This window comes from Gymnoscopelus microlampas (genome assembly GCF_963454915.1).
Source record: "Gymnoscopelus microlampas genome assembly, chromosome: 20".
Taxonomy (NCBI): domain Eukaryota; kingdom Metazoa; phylum Chordata; class Actinopteri; order Myctophiformes; family Myctophidae; genus Gymnoscopelus; species Gymnoscopelus microlampas.
This window is the reverse complement of record NC_139957.1, coordinates 14,464,058-14,484,334: the sequence shown is the minus strand read 5'-3', so window position 1 is coordinate 14,484,334 and position 20,277 is coordinate 14,464,058. Positions and strand designations below refer to the sequence as shown.

Sequence of the window (20,277 nt, the reverse complement as noted above, 5' to 3'; positions counted from 1 at the left end):
CAGCGTATGCTCACAAGAAAGACCCATGATGTTCCAAGCTCAAAAGGGTGCTCCATGGCTCTCTGAACCAGCAAAGAGGGAGGGCCCTCGCACATTTTCTCTGCAATTTTTAAATAAATGCAAATCTGTTTTGTTGACTTCAGTTTTTCATGAAGTCAGTCATCTTTACTGATGTTCCCTGAGCCCCCAGTGTGGCCTTCATCTGTCAACTACACTGACCAAACTCTTTTCTCTCCTGCTTTTGCTTCACGTTTCAGACGTGCCGGCGCCGGAGCAGCCGGAGCTGTTCCTGAAGAAGCTGCAGCAGTGCTGTACAGTGTTTGACTTCATGGACACGCTGTCAGACCTCAAGATGAAGGAGTACAAGCGTTCCACGCTCAACGAGCTGGTGGACTACGTCACTGTCAGCAGGGGCTACCTGACGGAGCAGGCCTACCCTGAGGTGGTCAAAATGGTATGACTGACACACACACACACACACACACACACACACACACACACACACACACACACACACACACACACACACACACACACACACACACACACACACACACACTCAGTGTTCATTTTACTTAGAGAGTGTGCAAATGGTAACAAATGGACCCACTGTCAGAGTTTAAAAAGTATAAATTAACACAGAGTATTTTACTGTGTGTGCTGGATGACATGTGCATGTCTGCCATGTTGCTGACTCCATCGTAACCTCACGGAAATAGATATAGAAGAGCATTGCGCCTTTACATTAAAGTCCTCTTAGTCACGTATACATACAGTATTTCAGAGGTCATTTGTATTATAATGAAATATGAGAAACCAATAAGTCATCTGACTATAATTACAAACCACTGTGTCTGTAACATTCTTAATTGCATGTAATAGAAATATATATGGGAAGTATTAGGTTGATGATGCAAATTATACTGTAATGGTTATAATCAAAGTGTTCTGTTCTTATACAGTATGGGTGTAAAAAGATAAAAGATCGACCCGTCTGTCTGTCTCCCAGGTGTCTTACAACATATTCCGAACCCTTCCGCCCAGTGACAGCAACGAGTTTGACCCAGAGGAAGATGAACCCACACTTGAGGCCTCCTGGCCACACTTACAGGTAACCATTGCAGACAGCGAGAGAGTGGGTCTGAATGAGTTGATGGTCAAACGATTTATCAATTTATTACTTCTTATGAGCATTTACTATCATTTTGTACTTCATTACCTTATTTAACCACTTAAACTCTATATATATAATATATAAGTCAAATTGCAAAAATAGCCAATCTACTACTTTTTCTGCTCACCTTTTATGGCGTGCCCAGAATAGGGATGCTAGGGTTCATGTGGTTAATTCATTATATGGTCTTCATTAATCACGTAGATTAACCAAATGGTTAACCGAGTCAACAGATTAATCCATTATGAAAATAATGATTTGTTGTTTCTGCCCTGATCCGTGGGTGTGTGAGTGAATGAATTAGTTTTGAATATCCATCATTGTTCGTGTACACTGAGTTCTACTCTCTCTGCCCTAAGTCACTTTAGTTTAAGTGTGTTGGTTTTAATATTAGACTGATGAAGATTTAGAAGTTCATTCTCCAGGATGGGGTTCTTAAACTATGGGTTTGAGACCCAAAGGGGATCGCAGTCCTATAAGACTCGCTTTCCCTTTTAAACCCCCTACCTGGCTTGGAGGGTAATATCATGGAGCTGATGGTTGTGGGTGTCCGTCCAGGCCTAGAGTCGGGCTCTCTTTTGTCTTCCCCTTCCCTCCTCTCCCTCCTCTGACTCCTCCTCTGTGTGTCTGCTGCCCGGCTCGGCGGCTTCCCAGGACTCCTTTAGAAATGAGATGCAAATCTCAAGGAGAAGCATCCTGGTAAAATCTTCAAACATTTTTTGCCTTTTCTCCTAATTTTTCTCCAAAGTTGTCATAATGACTTTTTCATGACCAACCCCACTCCTCCACCTGTTTGTACCCTGTTAACCTTAATAAACAATCACTCTTTTCTATATCCTTTTCGTGACCTTTCACCCCCTGTGAACTTTGACCTCAGATCATGTCCTCAGATCCAGCCATGTCACAGTCTCACCTGAGGAGGCTTTAAGGGCTCCTGTGTCTTAAACTGACACAGCAACCTTTTGGCAAATATGCTCTTGGATCAGTTAATTAATTAGACAATAATGGTTGTGTGTCATCGCTTTGTGGCTCTTGTGTACTAAGCACTAGCCACACATTATGTTTACTGGACAACATCACTGATGCTACTGTACATAGTATTGCACCACTGTTACCAGTTTGACACATACCAGACCACTGTTCCCAGTCTGACACACAACTATACAGTATACATAAGAAGTGTGTAGTACACCCCTGTGAAATGTCATTTAAATGTCCAATTGTTAAAAATGGTATCGCCTCAATAGTTTCATTACATTAGTTGAACGGTAGGGTGTTTGCAGTGTGCTTCGGATCTTTATCATCCTGGACTATACTTCTTTTAACAAGTCCCCTGAGACTGGGATACTTCTTTTAACAAGTCCCCTGAGACTGGGATTCATTTTGTCAGCGTGTAATTTGGTATATCCATCCATGGTGCCTGGTGCCTCCTATAAATTTCATCTCCTCAACAGCTTGCACTCATTCAGCCCCATATCGTCACACTCCGACCTCTATGTGTCACTCTTGTGAATATGCATTTGTTGTGGTAGTTCTGGCCAGGTTCACACCAAACATGCTGGAGCCCATCTGAGCCAAATACATTTACCATGCTCTCATCTGACCAAAGAATGTGCTCCCAATATTCATCAGGCTTCTTTTCATGTTTGTCCGTGAAGTTTAATCTTGCAGCTTTATGCCCAAGAAGAGAAAGCAAGAATGTATTTTCTAGGATGCTGTCCAGTGTCCATAGAGGTTGATATGTTATGCACTGTCTAAGCTGTCACAGAAACTTTGATTTCCATTGATAATCTCTGCGCTAATTTTGAAGCACATGCCAGTCTGTTTTCCAGAGCCAGATTGGGCAAATAGCACAGTCTGAAATAATTTTAGGGCAGCAACTTGATTGGTGGTACTATTCTATATCCATCCCCTCATTACTGCTCCAATTGTTGTCTCCGCCAGGCCGAAAGGCATGGCGAGAGAGTATGTTTTACCCCCTGTCTGTCTGTCCGTCCGTCCGTCCGTGTGTCCGTGTGTGTGTGTGTCCGTCCGTCCGTCTGTGGACAGCTAATCTCTGGCACCGTTGGCCCGGTCGCTGCGAAACTGTGCACACACACTTCCTGGATGCCAATTCAGAACCTCTGCCCCAGATTTTTCACATGGGCCTGTTATAGCGCCACCAGGAGGTTGATTTGTGCAAAACCATTTTTTTATATTGCTCCTACAGATTTTATCCAAACGTCATGCAAATCGGTACACAGTATCTCTATAGTCATGTGATGAACACGGTCTGATTTCCCATATTCCATCCTCATTGGCTAAGGTTGGCTTCCAAAGTTTGCAGGATTGCTCCGTTTTGAACAAAATGCCTCAAATTATGCACTCAGCTTGCGATATCCGTGAAATTTTACACGCAGATTCCCACTAGGCTGAGGAAGAAATGCCACCCCTTTCACATTGGCCTGTTATAGCGCCACCAGCAGGTCTAATTTAGCAAAACACATTTTGGGAACAAAATGCCTCAAATCATGAATGCAGTGTCCCATTGCCGTGAAAGGCCCAAGAAGAAACGGGCACCCTTGTCACAATAGCCAATTATAGCGCCACCAGGAGGCCACAATAACGTACCTGACCTGGCGCAGACCTGTGCTCCGAGGAGCACTTTTTCTAGTTTTGTCTGATTCTTTTGTTGGCCACCATCATTAATGTATCTTTTCCCATCTTTGTGAAGTCTAACAATCAGACTTTACAATTCCTTTGGCAATCCTTTTCCATGTTCAGCCATGATGCAGACATTCAGATAGACTGCCCATCGTGTGTGTGTGTGTGTGTGTGTGTGTATGAAGAAGAAGATGAGAAGGCCGTGTGTATGGATGAAGACGAGAAGGCGGATGTATGGATGATGATGATGATGTTCTCTTACTATAGAAAAATATTATTTATCTGTTTTCGTAAGTTTATTCATCTGTTTTGTAGGTCCAAAGTTGAGAAGGTTTTGGTGTTCACAGGTCATTCTATAGGTTTTCTAACTTGTTACAGTGGTCAAAGGTGTTTTTGTTGCATTGAATTTCTACTTTGAGACCTGTATTTTCAATATAGTCTTTCTAAAGTATTTGTTTTTCATTGAGATGTGATACCATTTTGAATAATTTGATATTGAAGAAATATTGCACAATGGAGTACTCACCTCTGGGATTGATTGATTGATTGAATTTTTATTAGGCAAAAGAATGTAAAACAACACAGTTACATTTATAGTACTTTTGTCTAAAAGGTCTGACCAAAAAAGTCCTTGCGGACTTGTTTCCGTTGGGGTCCTTGAATTAATTTCATAGACATATATAGTAGCAACCAAACAGTTCAAAAATCAACAACCTTGACCCTTGAACATAAAAATACAGAGAAAGAATACCACTATGTACAAAAAATATCATGAAAAATAAAAAATAAAAAATATATACAAAAAAAAGGGGGAGGGGGGTCGTCTGTCTACAGGGAAACTGGTACTAGCTCCTCTTTTGGCCTCCAGAAAGATGAGTTTTAGGGCTGTTTTTAATGAGCCCAGCGAACTGCATTTTTTGAGGGATGGGGTTAGACTATTCCATACCTTGGTGGCTGTGCTGTAGAAGGAGAATTTGCCCATGTTTTTTTTTTTGGATGGGTGGTACCAGATTGTTGTTTACGCTCCCTCTAGTTTCGTGACTGTGGGTGTCACAAATTTTTCCGATGTATTTATACAGATATGCGGCTATAGGGGGCATTTCGGGCAAATCTGCATTTACAATTTTGAAGACCAGTCCCATTTTTAGTTGTTTAACCCTGTCTTCCACCCTGAGCCAGCCTAGGCTGGCAAAGTGAGTGGGAGAAAGGTCGGTCATGGGCCCCAGTCCGAGAAGTAGTCGAATCAGTTTGTTTTGGGAGGTTTGAAGCTTAGTCTTCAGTGACACTGGGGTGTTGGAGTGCCAAGAGGAGCAAGCATAGTCAAAAAGGGGCTGAATCAGGGCCCCTGAGAGGGTCCTGAGGGTTGACAAAAGGGAAAACTCTGGTTTTCTGGTTTACTATTTTGACCACCTTTGTTGCCATTCTTTCACCTGTCAGGTATTTGTCAAGAATACATCCCAAATAGGTAATCTCTTCTTTGCTAGAGATGATTGTGTCATCGACTTTGACCTTGAAGTAATTTACCTTCATTTTACTGAGGGAATGTTTGGTCCCAAAGAGAATGGATTCAGTTTTCCCAAGGTGTAGTGACAGTTTGTTATCTGTAAGCCAGGTACAGATTTTTGAGAGTTCAGAGCTGAGAGCTTCCTCAACTTGCAATTTGTCCCCACCCGAGATCAGGAGTGCCGAGTCATCAGCGAACAGGAACAGTTTGCAGTTTACAGTTTACAGTTGAACAGTTTGCAGGGACCTGTTACCACCAGCCTGATATACAGCTATAACTGGACCACTGTTACCAATCTGACATAGTTATATACTGGAGTTGACACTGTTACCAATCTGACATACAGTTATATACTGGACACTGTTACCAGTCTGACATACAGTTATATACTTGACACTGTTACCAATCTGACATAGGTGTGACACTGTTACCAATCTGACATACAGTTATATACTGGACACTGTTACAAATCTGACATACAGTTATATATTGAACCACTGTTACTAGCCTGACACACCAGACACAAGATTATCTAAGAGCTTCTCTGCCAAAAGGTTTTCTGTCAACTTGACTCTCTTGGTCTTTCTTGGCCACTTCATATCCGTGTGTCTCCCTTTTTCATTATTCTGACTCTATTCTTCTCTCTCTCGCGCTCTCTCTCTCTCTCTCTCTCTCTCTCTCTCTCTCTTTGTAGCTGGTGTATGAGTTCTTCATACGGTTCTTGGAGAGTCAGGAATTCCAGCCCAGCATTGCCAAAAAGTACATAGACCAGAAATTTGTCCTACAGGTGGGTCAGCCATTTTCCTTATCTTTCTTTTCCCCATGATGCATCAGAAACTATCACGTTGAGTCAAATATTAAATAACATTCTGCAGCATTCACAATGTCACATGTTTCTTTTTTTGTCTTTATCATCTAACTTGTTTCTCTTCTCTCCTGTACTTTTTGCTCTCTTTTCTCCTTGTTCCTCTCGGTCTCTCTGCGTCTCTCTCAGCTGTTGGAGTTGTTTGACAGTGAGGATCCAAGGGAGAGGGACTATCTAAAGACAGTCTTACACAGAATCTACGGCAAATTCCTGGGGCTGAGGGCTTTTATACGAAAACAGATAAATAATATTTTTCTACGGTAAGAGAACATCATCATCCTCCATATACACTGCCTTCTCATCTTCTTGATCATCATCTGCACGCACGCAGCCATCTCATTTTCATCATTCTCCCCACACACACTGCCTTCTCATCTATACACACACATACACACACACAGCCTTCTGTGATGGTTAAGTGGTTATCTAATGTACTCTCTCTCTCTCATAGTTTTGTTTATGAGACGGAGCACTTCAATGGGGTGGCAGAGCTGCTGGAGATCCTGGGAAGGTATGTGAGCTCAGTGGATATCATTTCAAACATGAAGAAATATACTGTACATCTAATAAAGAAATGGACATCTGTTGACAGGGAGTAATATGTGCATTAACTAGGGCAGTGGTTCTCAAACCTTTTTGTGTCAAGGACCCCCAAATGAATGTGTATTTGGCCATAGACCCCCATCTGAACATATCTTGTGCCAGGATATAGGTTTAAAGTGGTTAAACAGATTTTTATGCTATATTAACACATTTAGCTGGAGATCCTCTTGAACCCCCTCTAGGACCCCAGGGGGACCCAAACCCCATTTTGAGAACCATTGGTCTAGAGTCTGTCTAGGCTCAGAAAAATATGAATGTTCGTTTTGTGTTTGTGTATTAATTTGTGTTCATATATTGTCTTTCTCTCAATATCCCTCTCTCTGTTTGTCTTCCGTCTTTCATCCCCTGCCATCCTTGTCTCTCACTCTCCCACCCTCGCTATCTCTGTCCCTCCCTTCCTTCCTCCCTCCCTCCCTCTCTCTTCTTCTCTCCCGCTGTCATCTTTCTCTCTCTCTGTGTGTTCCAGTATAATCAATGGTTTCGCTCTGCCGCTGAAAGCGGAGCATAAACAGTTTCTGGTCAAAGTGTTGATTCCCCTTCACACTGTCAGGAGCCTGTCTCTCTTCCACGCACAGGTAACACACCTGGGTGTGTGTTTTGTGTGTATGTGTGATTGTGCATTTGATTATTTATAACATGTGTTTATAGTTTTCTTTTAGCACTGAGCTCTTTGCTTGTAGTCTTATGTATTGTGAAGTCCACACAGTACAATCCTGAGTGCTAATTTAACTCTGAGTGTGTACAAATGTAACGCAAATCATGTTTGCATTTGACCATTGTAAAGTCTGTCCTTGGTGAATGTGCGTGAGTGTTTGTGTGCGCTTATATGGGCGCTACTTTGAGTGTTAATGAGATATTGGTGAACGTAACCTCTATTCTGTCTCTTATTCACCTGTAGTTGGCGTATTGCATTGTACAGTTCCTAGAGAAAGACCCAGCACTAACAGAACCAGTAAGTGTTTACTTTGGATTACAGTTTCTGGCGTGTAAATCGATTTGTATGGATTCTGCTCAGTTTCAGTCTTCCTTGTTAACCACAAAACCTCGGGTCCCAATTCTGTGTATGTCAAATAGGTAGACATTCCCCAGAAATAGCCAATCTACAAGCTCACAAAGCTTGCCGCAAGCTAGAGTGGCTATTTTTGACAAAGGGAAAATGGAGTGGATCAAATATAGACCCCTGGGTGACCCCTGTCAACAAAGCATATAGGGTTTAAGTGGTTATGGATGCAGTCATTTCCCTCTGAGAGGGACAACTTGTCAGTCTCGTGCAATTTGGTCATTCAGTAATATTTTAAAATATAATGTGCAGCCTTACACACTGTAACAGAAGCTGTTTAGATACAGTTGTTAAAAAATACCGGTCTCCGTCTTGTTCAGACCAAAACTGGTTTTGAAACAGCCATGGTCTGCAGAAACTCAGTCACTCATCTCTTCTCTCCTCTCAGGTCATCAGAGGCTTACTGAAGTTCTGGCCAAAAACCTGCAGTCAAAAAGAGGTAAATCCGGTCCCAGCTGTAGTCCTGTATACAGTATGTGCTGTTCTGGGGCTTTGATGATGATTTCATTGCACAATATAAGTTGTTTTGCAAACTTGCATACCTCAGAAAGTTACCGTTTCTAACTTTGTATGATCTAATAAACAGTGTTTATTTCAATAAATGTATCTGCCTATGAATGGAATAGCATGCTTTAATTGAACAAAATTAAACAAACCCAACGATAATCATTTAAGAAAGCACAACTCAAGAGCCAGTGTATATGTACATATGTCTGACATATGTTTGTGTTATTTGGGCGTTTGTGTGTGTAATAACTCTCTTGTGGTCTTGTCCAGGTGATGTACCTTGGCGAACTGGAGGAGATCCTGGATGTCATAGAGCCCACACAGTTTGTAAAGATCCAGGAACCACTTTTCAAACAGATCTCCAGATGTGTCTCCAGCCCTCACTTCCAGGTCAGGACACAGCCTCACAAACTACAGCTTTAATTAACAGACTAAATGTTGGGTGGATCAACTACTTGTTTGGTCTACTACAAGTTTACTACTTGTTTGTATTTTCCTATCCACACTGTAAAAGCTTCAGTGTTCATTTAGAGTTCAATTAACACTGAGGATTTTACTCTCAGACAATGTGGTCTAAACGGTATTACTATGGTGTATTGGTCTAAAAAGGGTACTACTCTGGTGTACTGAATACCAGTTTGATCTGTCAAGTACCAGTCTGGGCTGCCCATTCACTGTTTGGATGTATATTTTACCAGCACTCCAGTCTAGCTGTTTTGACGGGTTGTGTTTTGATGTGTGTGTGTGTAGGTGGCAGAGCGAGCTCTGTACTACTGGAACAATGAGTACATCATGAGTCTGATTGAGGAGAACTCCAGCGTTATCCTGCCCATCATGTTCTCCAGCCTGTACAGGATCTCCAAAGAGCACTGGAACCCGTGAGTACATTGATCATATGACACCACTAAAGGCCAAATTATACTTGCCGCGTCCACGTAGCCCAATGTGCTTAAATTCTTGGGTAGAAATTCTTGATGCTGGGAGCAGTAGGTAAACTAGCTGTGGTGTTGATATTGTGGTTTCTGTTTTCAGGGCGATAGTGGCGCTGGTCTACAACGTACTGAAAGCCTTCATGGAGATGAACAGCACCCTGTTTGACGAACTCACGGCCACTTACAAGTCAGACCGCCAACGGTAAGGACGCCTTTACATTTAGGTGACATAATTTACACAGACCGTAGAACAGGAGATGAGGACAAACTAGGAGATGAATCTGTGCAAAATACTAGTATAATAGTACTACACTCACACATGCATATTCTCCCACACACATTTGCACTCTGTCATGCTCTCATATTTACACACACAACACACAGACAAATGCCTGCTACCTTGAAGAGTCAAATTGACTAGCAGCTGTAAGCAGCCACCTCCAGTTAACTCGATGCACACACAGATACATCTTTACACAGACTGAACTGACAATATCAATGAATGAGAGTCCAGGACATCAAGGTCAATATAACACTCAACAGCCACATAGACTTGTTAACAGTAGATTAGTAATATAGTTGTCTCCGCCAGGCCGAAAGGCATGGCGAGAGAGTATGTTTTACCCTCCGTCCGTCCTTCCGTCCGTGTGTGTGTGTGTGTCCTGTCTGTGTGTTACCAGCTAATCTCCGGCACCGTTGGTCCGTTCGCTCCGAAACTGTGCACACACACTCCCTGGATGCCAATTCAGAACCTCTGCCCCAATTTTTTCACATGGGCCTGTTATAGTGCCACCAGGAGGCCGATTTGTGCAAAACAATTTTTTTTACATTACTCCTACAGATTTTATCCAAATGTCATGCAAATCGGTACACAGTATCTCTATAGTCATGAGATCAACACGGATCTGTCCGATTTCCCATATTCCATCCTGATTGCCTATGGTTGGCTTCCAAAGTTTGCAGGATTGGTCCGTTTTGAACAAAATGCCTCAAACTATGCATGCAGCTTGCGATTTCCGTGAAATTTCACACACACATTCCCACTAGGCCGAGGAAGAAATGCCACCCTTTTCACATTGGCCTGTTATAGCGCCACCAGCAGGTCTAATTTAGCAAAACACATTTTTGGAACAAAATGCCTCAAATCATGAATGCAGTGTCTGATTGCCGTGAAAGACCTAAGAATAAATGGTACCCTTTTCACATTGGCCTATTATAGCGCCACCAGGAGGCCAGAATAACGTACCTGACCTGGCGGAGACCTGTGCTCCGAGGAGCACTTTTTCTAGTTTGTTCTTGTTTTGTAAATCGACTTATTGAGTACCTAGAAAAGCACATATAAATTGGATGTATTATTATTTTTATAGAGTTTTTAAGTTATTATGAGACCGGCAGACATCAGATGGGTTTCTATGACTTGAAGCTGATAGAAGCACACTCATCCACTCAGATACCTACATAAACGCACACACCCTCGTGACTCACTTTTATTCACTAGTGTTGACTCTTCCTGATGTGACTGATTTTTGTTAGTTTTTATTGCTGAATTTTTGTTTGTGTCTTTGAGCTGTGCGTCTTGTTTTTATGCCTGTGGTTCTTGCATGTGTGATTTTAGCTACGTCCTGGTCTGTGCAGCACTTTGGTCAATGAGAGTCTTGGTCAATGTATGTGCTTCATAAATACATTTTGGACTTTCATACACACCCATACACTGTAAAAACCAGAGTGTCTGGACCACCAACATTTGTACGCTCCGACTTAAAAATGGATAAATGAACAGTAGGGATATTACTGTGTACAGACACATGCCCATTCCTTTCCTCAAAGATTGGAAGGTGTTATCAGCAGGAATAATTAATGCATTGCCATCTTTTCCAAACAATCATCTTAGTTTTGTATATCACAATTCTTTGATTTATACAATATTATCGTTTAAAGATTTTAATTTGATGGGGGTCTAGCATTTTATAGACACACATACAAGTGGTGTGTTCGCATTCACACGCCTGACTCAATCACCCACACTTATGCTCTCGATCTGAATACATGTTTTGTGTGTGTGTTTGTTTTATTCCCTAGTGAGAAGAAGAAGGAGAAAGAGCGAGAGGAGCTGTGGAAGAAGTTGGAGGACCTGGAGTTGAAGAGGGGCCTTAGGAGCGATGGGATCATCCCCACTTAACGAACCAAGCCCTCCCTCCCTGCCCCCTCCTCTCCTCCAACCTCCCATCCCTCCCTCCCTCCATCCATCCATCCATCCATCTCTCCTCCTTCACAAGCAGCCATGTCTGCCCCACCCCTGGATTCGGGGAAAAAATGGAAAGAACCCCACCCCACACGTGAAAATGGCCATCGTGTTCTCCTCCTCCTTTGTGCTCTCCTCTCCTCTTCATCCTCAGTTGGTTGTTTGGTTTCTTTTTTTTGTTTTTTAAAAGAAATGTCCCCTTTTTTCTGTATTGTGCGACTTACTTTACGATAGCACTCACCACCTCTCTCTTCTCATCATTATTTCAACAGCACTGTAAATAACTGTTTATTTTTTTTCCTCTTTCATTTTTGTTTTGTTTTTGTTTTTCCCCTTAAGCTGATATTACTGCGAACGGAAAAAACAAAAAATAAATAAGAAGAAGAATAAAAAAATGAAAAAAACGAAAAAAATAGAAAATGAGAAAATGACTTGTGTGGGGGGAGGGGAGGGGGTTAATAAAAGACTCTGGACTTTCTCTCTCTTTCTCTCTAGGACATGAAAAACAAATCTTGAAGATGTATAGAAAAAAATTGACAACAAAAAGAAAAAAAAAAGATTTTTAAGTCCCGCCCCGAACCACTTTCCCTCCAAAAACATCACTACTTCTACTGCTCCTCTACCTCCATCTCTCTCTCTCTCTCACTGTGATGCATCATAAGTGCATCACAATTTGTATACCCATATATGGGACATCCTGACTATGTGTAGTACCTGCACACCTCATCTTGGAGGTCTCTGTGGGAGACAAGGAAGCCCCTCCCCATCGCCTTGGGAGAAGAGGAAAGCCTCTCCCCGTCCCCAATGGGAGACGAGGATTGCTCACCCCCTCCGTCGCTCGCTCCACAAGGACCACCCCCGTCTCATCTTCTGCCTGTCTCCATGCTGAAGCGCCAATGGTAGTGCTGGACCCGATGGCAACGAGGAAGTCGAACTGAAGCGCCCATCTCTGTAGCCCCTCCTCTAAACGGACACTAAAGGCCCTGTTTGGACAAGAAGGGTCTCCATGCACACCTCAAGTGTTTGCCTCAGTGAGTGCGTCTACAAGCACGCACGTTATCCAGTAGCATTCAGGATATTGTCGTATTCTGTTTCCTGGACGAGTATAAATGTCCTATCCCCATTCATTAAGAGCCGGGATAAGATCATATTGTTATTTTTGTTTTCTGTTTAGAAATATGATCATGATAGTTGACGCCCGGGCAGTTGCTTGTCACAAACTGTGCCCCCAGTTATTTTAGGAAAATTTTCTTATATATATATATACGTGTATATATTTTGGATCAGGGGATACTGTATAAACATGTAGATGTCATTAATTTGATCCGAATTGAATCCAGGATATGTGCCACTATGGGGAATACTCCACGATGCAAACACACTACACAGTAAAATCCGTCGTGTTAATTCAATGGAATAAAAATTAGCCTTAAGGGTCCATTTGTTCCCATTTGTACACTCCTTGTAGTTTAATCAACTCTGTGGATTTTGTTGTGTAGTTTGACCACTTAAACCCTATATACTTAGGCCTTGTTCAGACTGCAGGCAAATAAGACCCCCCCCCTCCTCAAGTCTTTAGGACCGACTGTCCACACTATTAATTGCAATTGATCAGTTTGGTTTTGTGCATTCAGACAGCACCAAAAATAGCAGATCTCCAAGCTCAACGCATTGCAATGTGACGCGTTGTGAACTTCTATTTTTGGCAAGCAACCTAAAAGAAGGTGGTTCAAATCTGATGAACAAAAAAACAGTTACCATGTGGTTTTATGCTGTTGAGACTTGATATAAACCAATCTGGGTAGGCCAAAGATCCGATTTGGGCTGCCAGTGTGAACATAGCCTTTGTTGACCCGAGTCCCCCAGGGGTCTATACTAGGCCCCCCTCCTTTTCCCCCCTCTACACTAAACAACTTTGCCGAAAATAGGCGATCTACAAACGACGCATTGTGAACTTGTAGATCTGCCGTTGCCGCGGAATGTTCACTCCAGAATAGGGACGTTAGGGTTCATGTGGTTTATTCTCCATCCTCCTTAAGTTACGGTTTCTGTCTGTATTGTGTTTGTACACCTAGCTCTCCCTCCACACCCTCCATATGATGGACAGCTCTGTCAGTCAACCTCTCCCCTCCACTGCCGCCTCCCCTCATACCTCCCCTGCCTTCCTACCACTCTACCGTACCACCAGGCAGGCCCCACCCCCTCCCACCTGGGTATCAGTCTGGCACTGGTACCTCCCCTTCCGGCCAAAAACCTGCAGACATAAAAAAAAAAAAAAAAGACAAAAACATTTGAATATAAAAAAGAAAGAATGAAAGAAGCAAGCTCTTCGGGAGGAACGCGCCAAAAAAACAACGGAGAAACTTTCCTATTGTGAAACGGGAGCGCCACTCCCCTCCTCTCCCATCACGACTCCGCCAGCCTCCTCTCCTCTCTCCTGGCCGGAGTCCGTCGGTGCTCCTCACAGTATTACAACAATGACAAAAAAGAAAGAAAGAAAGATGAAAAACCCTGTATATTGTTATTGAATGCAGTACACTGATAAAAACCTTGTATCTTGTAGTAATTTAGCCTATATTTTTGCTTAGGCAAAACAACATGGAGGAGTATCCAGTATGTACAAGAGGTATTAAGGAACAGACTTCCTGGTCTTTTGAAAATAGTGTTTTTCACAGCTTTATGTTCTTTTTCTTTCTCACTCTCTTTCGCTTTTCCCCTCCTCTCTTGGTTTTATCTTGTTTATTTTGTTTTTGGACATTTTGATTACATTTTTTTCGATCATGGGGTATATTTTTCCTTTTTTTTTTTAGTTAGGCAGGGTAGGGGAGGGGTTGAGGGATGGGGTGAATGGATGGATGAAGGGGCGGAGAGGGAGGGAGAGAGGGGGTACGGGCGGAGAGAGGGAAAGGCATGGAGCAGAACTGATAGATTTTCTTTTCTTTTTCGCCCTGTTTTCGGATATTTTGGACAGTAAATTTCTTCGATGTTGTTGACCCGGCCCCCCTACCCCCCACCTGACCCCTTTGCAGAATTAATGTGTGCTTTAGAATGGCCCAGATGTAATATGATTTAAGAAGAAGAAGAAAAAAAAGGGTTGGAGAAATACAAATGTTTAATTATTTTAAAAAATAAAGAGATATTAAATTAAACCAGTTTTGTGATAAAGCCCAGATGCTGAATGGATTTATTTTAAGTTGACACTGATGCTGTGTGGATGCTCACACGTCCAATCGGGGTTTTTTTTCTCCCTCCGTTCTATCTATTTATTTTGCTTTGAACAGAAGTTTACATTTCTGTTCAATGTCCTCTGTTAACATGAAAGTTGGGAACAGTGTTGCTGATGCCTCTAGATAAAAGATAAGCATTTCTCTGTCTTCCTGTACCTCACTTTCTCTCTGACCCCCCCCCCCCTCCTCTCAGTATCTTCTTCCTCTACTAATTTCTGTGTATTTACTGATTTAGAATTCATCATACAACTGTGCCACTCAGTATATATGAGCATTACACTTGAAGTTGTACACATTATGGTGTTAAACCATGTTGATATAAAGTTATGCATAGCATAACTTTTTTTTTACAACTGAATGTGTACTGCACAGAAAACCTTAGTCTACCTATGGATATGAATTAGTATCAAAAGGACTTTAAAAGCTTCTTACTTAGGTCATACATCTACTGTTTAAAAATGTGACATCTACTCTTAAGAGTAAACAGAAAAAATAAATTATGGGATGGTAATTATGGGTAATGCCTTTGGCTCAGAAGTCAGCTGCTCCATATATATTTTAGTGCTGCATTTACCAATTAGTGGGCCAAGACCTAAAGTGGGTTGCAATATGTGAGATGTTCTGACAGGCTGGTGGACAAAGAACTTTAAATGAAGAATATTTCATGTTTTAGATTTTTACTTCATTTTTAATGAATGCTCAGTTGGTTGGCTAGGCAAACTCCACAGTTTCAAATTAGGTTTTTCAGTGCTGAAACATTTATGATTAATATCCTTCCTTAATAAGACAATTTGAACCTAACATTACATTGAACCACAATGCCAGGCGAGGCGACACTATTCTCTGTGCTACTACAGTTGGCCACAAGAGGGAAGCCTAACCTTAGCTTGTATCTGTATTCCCCTTTGGTGCCTTGCTGTTACAACGTTACAACCTAACTATGGTTACAACAGGTAAATTGTTCAAATATAAAGGGGGCATTTCATGATAAATGCCCAGTGAGTCCTCACAGTAGATGTAATTAATATACCCTGTCCATGAAATGTGTCCTCTGCAATCTTTATCAGGTTTACATCGGCTTTTTGGGGCGCTCAACAACTTAAAAACATACATAATACACACAATATTTTTCATGATAATTGCTCATGAACATGATTTTAGCTTGAGGTCAAGAAAAATTACACAGAATTTGTGTCTGGGGTCTCAGAGAGATTTGAAAACTTTAATTAATAGTTACTTTGTAGATTTTGATATTTTTTTTTACAAAACATACATTAAGTAAAAAAAATAAGTACATTTTCCACCACTGCCTACCCAGCACTTCAGTTTTTTGTAGGGAACCATGGCCAGCCCCAAAACACAAGCGCCCCCTTATCGCCCCCTTATTTCGAAGGTTCGCAATAAGTTTATCGCATTGGTTAGGCTGGCATATAGTTTTACTGAGGTTAGGTTTAGGAATACCAGGTGGCGACCGTTCTGAGGTCAACGGATCTGCCCTGGGGCGAGTGTTTTGGTATTTGGCCAGGGGCCTGCATCTGGCGGCCCTTGGACCCTTATTTTTAGGTCACCAGACGTCTCGACCCAAGACAACTCGACCAGCCGCGAATTTGAGACAGCTGGACCCAAATCGACCGGGTCTAGTTGTCTGAAGTAGTAGCTCTGTGTAACCCCTAGAGGGTAGTAGAGTACAAGGTACAAGGTGACGGTGAGGGAGGTCCTGAGTATATTTATAGTATATTTAAGAGTAAATATTGTAAGCATGCTCCCCCAGTTGCATACTTTTTTTTAAGAAGTGTTTTTGTAAACCTTCTTTTCTAAATCATTTGAAAGTAGCAGATCTACACTAGTTGCCATCATTAAATGATGATGATGGCTGCTAGCCTTACGGTGCGCTTTAACAGCGGGCAACTCTCGGGCGATGCCGGGCAACATCGCCCAAAAGATAATGAAAGTCTATGAGAGCCGGCGATCGGGCGAAGTGGGCGGGGGGGCGATGAAAGATGGATTTTCTTTATCTTTTTGGGCGATGTCGCCCAGAGTTGCCCGCTGTTAAAACGCAGGGATAGGAATGTGATTGATGTTGTTGATGGCCTGTGTCTCTGTGTTTCTCTGCATATAGCTGCATACTATATACAGTTTTAACTTTAAAGGGACATTAAGCATGTATACAAGTCTTACATCCATCAAGCTATGGGGATGGATGATGGTGCTGATGATGGGTGCTAGCCTTAGGAATGTGATTGATGTTGTTGATGGCCAGTGTCTCTGTGTTTCTCTGCATATATCTGCATTCTATATACAGTTTTAACTTTAAAGGGACATTAAGCATGTATACAAGTCTTACATCCATCAAGCTATGGGGATGGATGATGGTGCTGATGATGGGTGCTAGCCTTAGGAATGTGATTGATGTTGTTGATGGCCAGTGTCTCTGTGTTTCTCTGCTTATATCTGCATTATATATACAGTTTTAACTTTAAAGGGACATTAAGCATGTATACAAGTCTTACATCCATCAAGCTATGGGGATGGATGATGGTGCTGATGATGGGTGCTAGCCTTAGGAATGTGATTGATGTTGTTGATGGCCAGTGTCTCTGTGTTTCTCTGCATATATCTGCATTCTATATACAGTTTTAACTTTAAAGGGACATTAAGCATGTATACAAGTCTTACATCCATCAAGCTATGGGGATGGATGATGGCGGTCCGGGTCGAATTTGGGTCGAGTTGTCGGGTCCAAGCGGGTCGAAAGCGGGTCGACCTGTCCGGGTCGAATTGTCCCGGGTCGAGACGTCTGGTGACCGGTTAGTCACTTTTAACTCTATGCCTTGGACCTGTTAGCCTGCATGGCCATTGGCCACGTGCATAATCCTGTACATGTGTAGCATGACCACATCATTGGTTCTAGGGGGGGTTCCTGGGGATCCCCAGCAAAAGTAACATAGCATCACAATCATTTTAACCACTTTATCCATTTATTGCCTACGTTGGCTATTAAAAAATAGCAGATGTAGGCAGCTCACAGACACAGCGCGTCACGCTATGTTAGAGTGTGTGTGTGTGTGTGTGTGTGTGTGTGTGTGTGTGTGTGTGTGTGTGTGTGTGTGTGCGCGCGCGTGTGCGTGTGCGTGTGCGTGTGTGTGTGTGTGTGTGTGTGTTTGTGTGTGTGTTTAAAGTGTTTAAACATTTTTGAACATTTTTTAATTTTCTAAACATAAATCTCTTCTGGTTGTTCCTGGCACAGAACCTTCTCAGATGGGGGGTCCGGGCCAAATAGCCTACATATCAACTTGGGGGTCCTTGACATGAAAACGTTTGAGAACCACCGGCCTACGTAGTTGACACATCGTTTTGTGGGGCTATAGGAACCTTTTGAATATCTGCAATATTGATATACAGGACTACGCTTACACATTTGGGTGGTGGGATGGGAAATGACCGCACCCTTGGAGTGTTAAAGGGATATTACATGCATTAGAAAGACATTCTAATGTGTGAGGGACCGTGATTTTTCCATAACTTTTTTCATTTATTTTATATATATTTTTGTAATGTTTATTTCTATTTGAAAGTATAATATCCCTCTAAGATGTAGGCTATGTCTACTTTTAATAAGCTCAGGAGCAGCAGACATAGGAGGGGGGGAAAGAAGGATCACATCCGTAAAAACGACTTAAGCCCTTGCGCTCATATCAACGATATAAATATCAATTTGTTTGGATATTTTTGATAATTTCTGTCTGATTGTCACTACGGTTCTTTCGCAGTATTGTAGCCCCATAGAGACGGTTGCGAGGGCAATTGGGTTGGGTTGGGTAGTGTTTGTTTTTGTGTATTTGACCGGAGGCAGCCATTTATCTAATTAGAATCACCTATCGAGTAAAATAAGTGACAGGCCGCAGGGGAAGTTTCTGAAAGGCTCAGCCACATTTCCCCTCATTCCATCAAAGTAATTACTAGAAGGTCCTCCGGTTCGTAACACTTGAGTGCTCTCCTGGCCTCAAAACACTATGACACACGGAGTGCGTTGTCATTATTAATTAGCCTGCGGCGCCGATAATTTAACAGATTAGCTCTCTCATCCCTGCATTTAGTTTATTAGACTCTGCCTCATTGCCCGTTGAGAGAATATAATGTCGGAATGCGAGTAAACGGAAGACTCATGCATCAGCTCTCATCAACAAAACACCCGTCTGTGTTGACGCAAGCAGCCTATTCATGCACTGATACACCTGCCAGGCTGCCACTGTGTATAAGCTCTATTCACAGCAGCCATATTATGAAGACATTCACAGGTGTTACCAATGATACTAATGGCTAAAGGCTGATATTGTGCATGTTGGCTCACTGGAAACACTCTGTTACACCAGTGGGTCTACAGTTGGGGTCCAGGGACCCTCATGGGCTTCCAAATGGCCCCTTACAGGTGTGTAACTCTGAGAGTGTACACATGGAACCAAATGGACCCTTTCGGGTCCATTTGGTTCCATTTGTACACTCTCAGAGTTATGGGGGTCGTGGAAACCACTGTGCTTGACTAAATGGAACAGAGCCTTCATTAGTATCAATGGTAACACCTGTGAATGTCTTCATAATATGGCTGCTGTGAATAGAGCCTATTGCTGTTGGCTGATACGAGGTTGCAGTAACATAGCTTTGCCAATAAGGGGAGACATACTGCCGTTCAGCAAAACGGTAGGGGTTGGCACCTTAACCTTGTGGGAATGTGCATACATCTTCAAAACTTTGTCCCCGGTGTTCTCAGGGAACCACAACTACCACATTGGTTAGTTGGTTGTCATTTCATCCTGCTGATGATAGTTAACACAGCCAGTTTGCTCAAAATCTTTGTTTCTCTCTCTCAGGTTTCACTTGAACAAGGAAGCTATGGAAATCTTAAGTGCATTTTCTTTCTCTTTTCGATTTTACCCTATTTTCTCCCCAGTAAAGCAAAACATTTATCTCACTGTGTACTGCGGCCCTTGTTGCTGGCAAATGTCTCCTCCACTCACTCAACTACACTGCCAGCCTCCCTAGTCTCTTGGTCCTTTTAATAAACAATTAGGCATGGCACAGCTTAAGCTCATGCCCAGAAGTGGCAGCTCTTTTACTGTCGATAATGCCACGCTTGTTGTCCCTCATCCTTTAGTTTTCCAGATTTTTTTGCACAGCGAACATATGACAAATAACTTGAATATGTTAACCGGAAGAGTGAGCATCAAAACATTGTGGGCACCTCACTGTTACATTTCCTAAATGTAAAAAATAATGAATTTAGAAAATGGTCTGAAGTAATCTTAAAGGTAGGGTAAGGTAAGTGACTTTCTTTGGTTAAAATAAGTGTTAAATAGCTCTATATTGTGATAGTACTCATTGCTATAGAGTGTTTGTTCAGTAAAAGGAGTCTCCTTGTCTCTCCAGCTCTTTATAAAACAGAAAATGCATTTTAATTTCCAATTTTATCCAATCAGGATAGAGAACTCAATCAGGATATAGATTAAACAAGTGAAATTGGAA

General features: G+C 42.2%; 1 protein-coding gene across 9 annotated transcripts in view; it reads left to right on the top strand.

The window, feature by feature from the left end:
• ppp2r5eb (protein phosphatase 2, regulatory subunit B', epsilon isoform b) overlaps window positions 1–14,092 on the top strand; it is a 51,637-nt gene extending 37,545 nt beyond the window's left edge. For all 9 annotated transcript variants that reach the window (XM_084045049.1, XM_084045048.1, XM_084045045.1 and 6 more), the window contains 12 exons: window positions 258–454; window positions 1,010–1,111; window positions 6,016–6,108; window positions 6,316–6,446; window positions 6,638–6,697; window positions 7,256–7,364; window positions 7,688–7,741; window positions 8,238–8,288; window positions 8,627–8,746; window positions 9,107–9,234; window positions 9,389–9,490; window positions 11,368–14,092. In XM_084045049.1, the coding sequence (XP_083901175.1) occupies window positions 258–454; window positions 1,010–1,111; window positions 6,016–6,108; window positions 6,316–6,446; window positions 6,638–6,697; window positions 7,256–7,364; window positions 7,688–7,741; window positions 8,238–8,288; window positions 8,627–8,746; window positions 9,107–9,234; window positions 9,389–9,490; window positions 11,368–11,467 (1,247 nt within the window). In that variant the 3' untranslated portion in view covers window positions 11,468–14,092. The remainder of the gene's footprint in view (window positions 1–257; window positions 455–1,009; window positions 1,112–6,015; window positions 6,109–6,315; window positions 6,447–6,637; window positions 6,698–7,255; window positions 7,365–7,687; window positions 7,742–8,237; window positions 8,289–8,626; window positions 8,747–9,106; window positions 9,235–9,388; window positions 9,491–11,367) is intronic.
• Window positions 14,093–20,277: the final 6,185 nt, after the last annotated feature.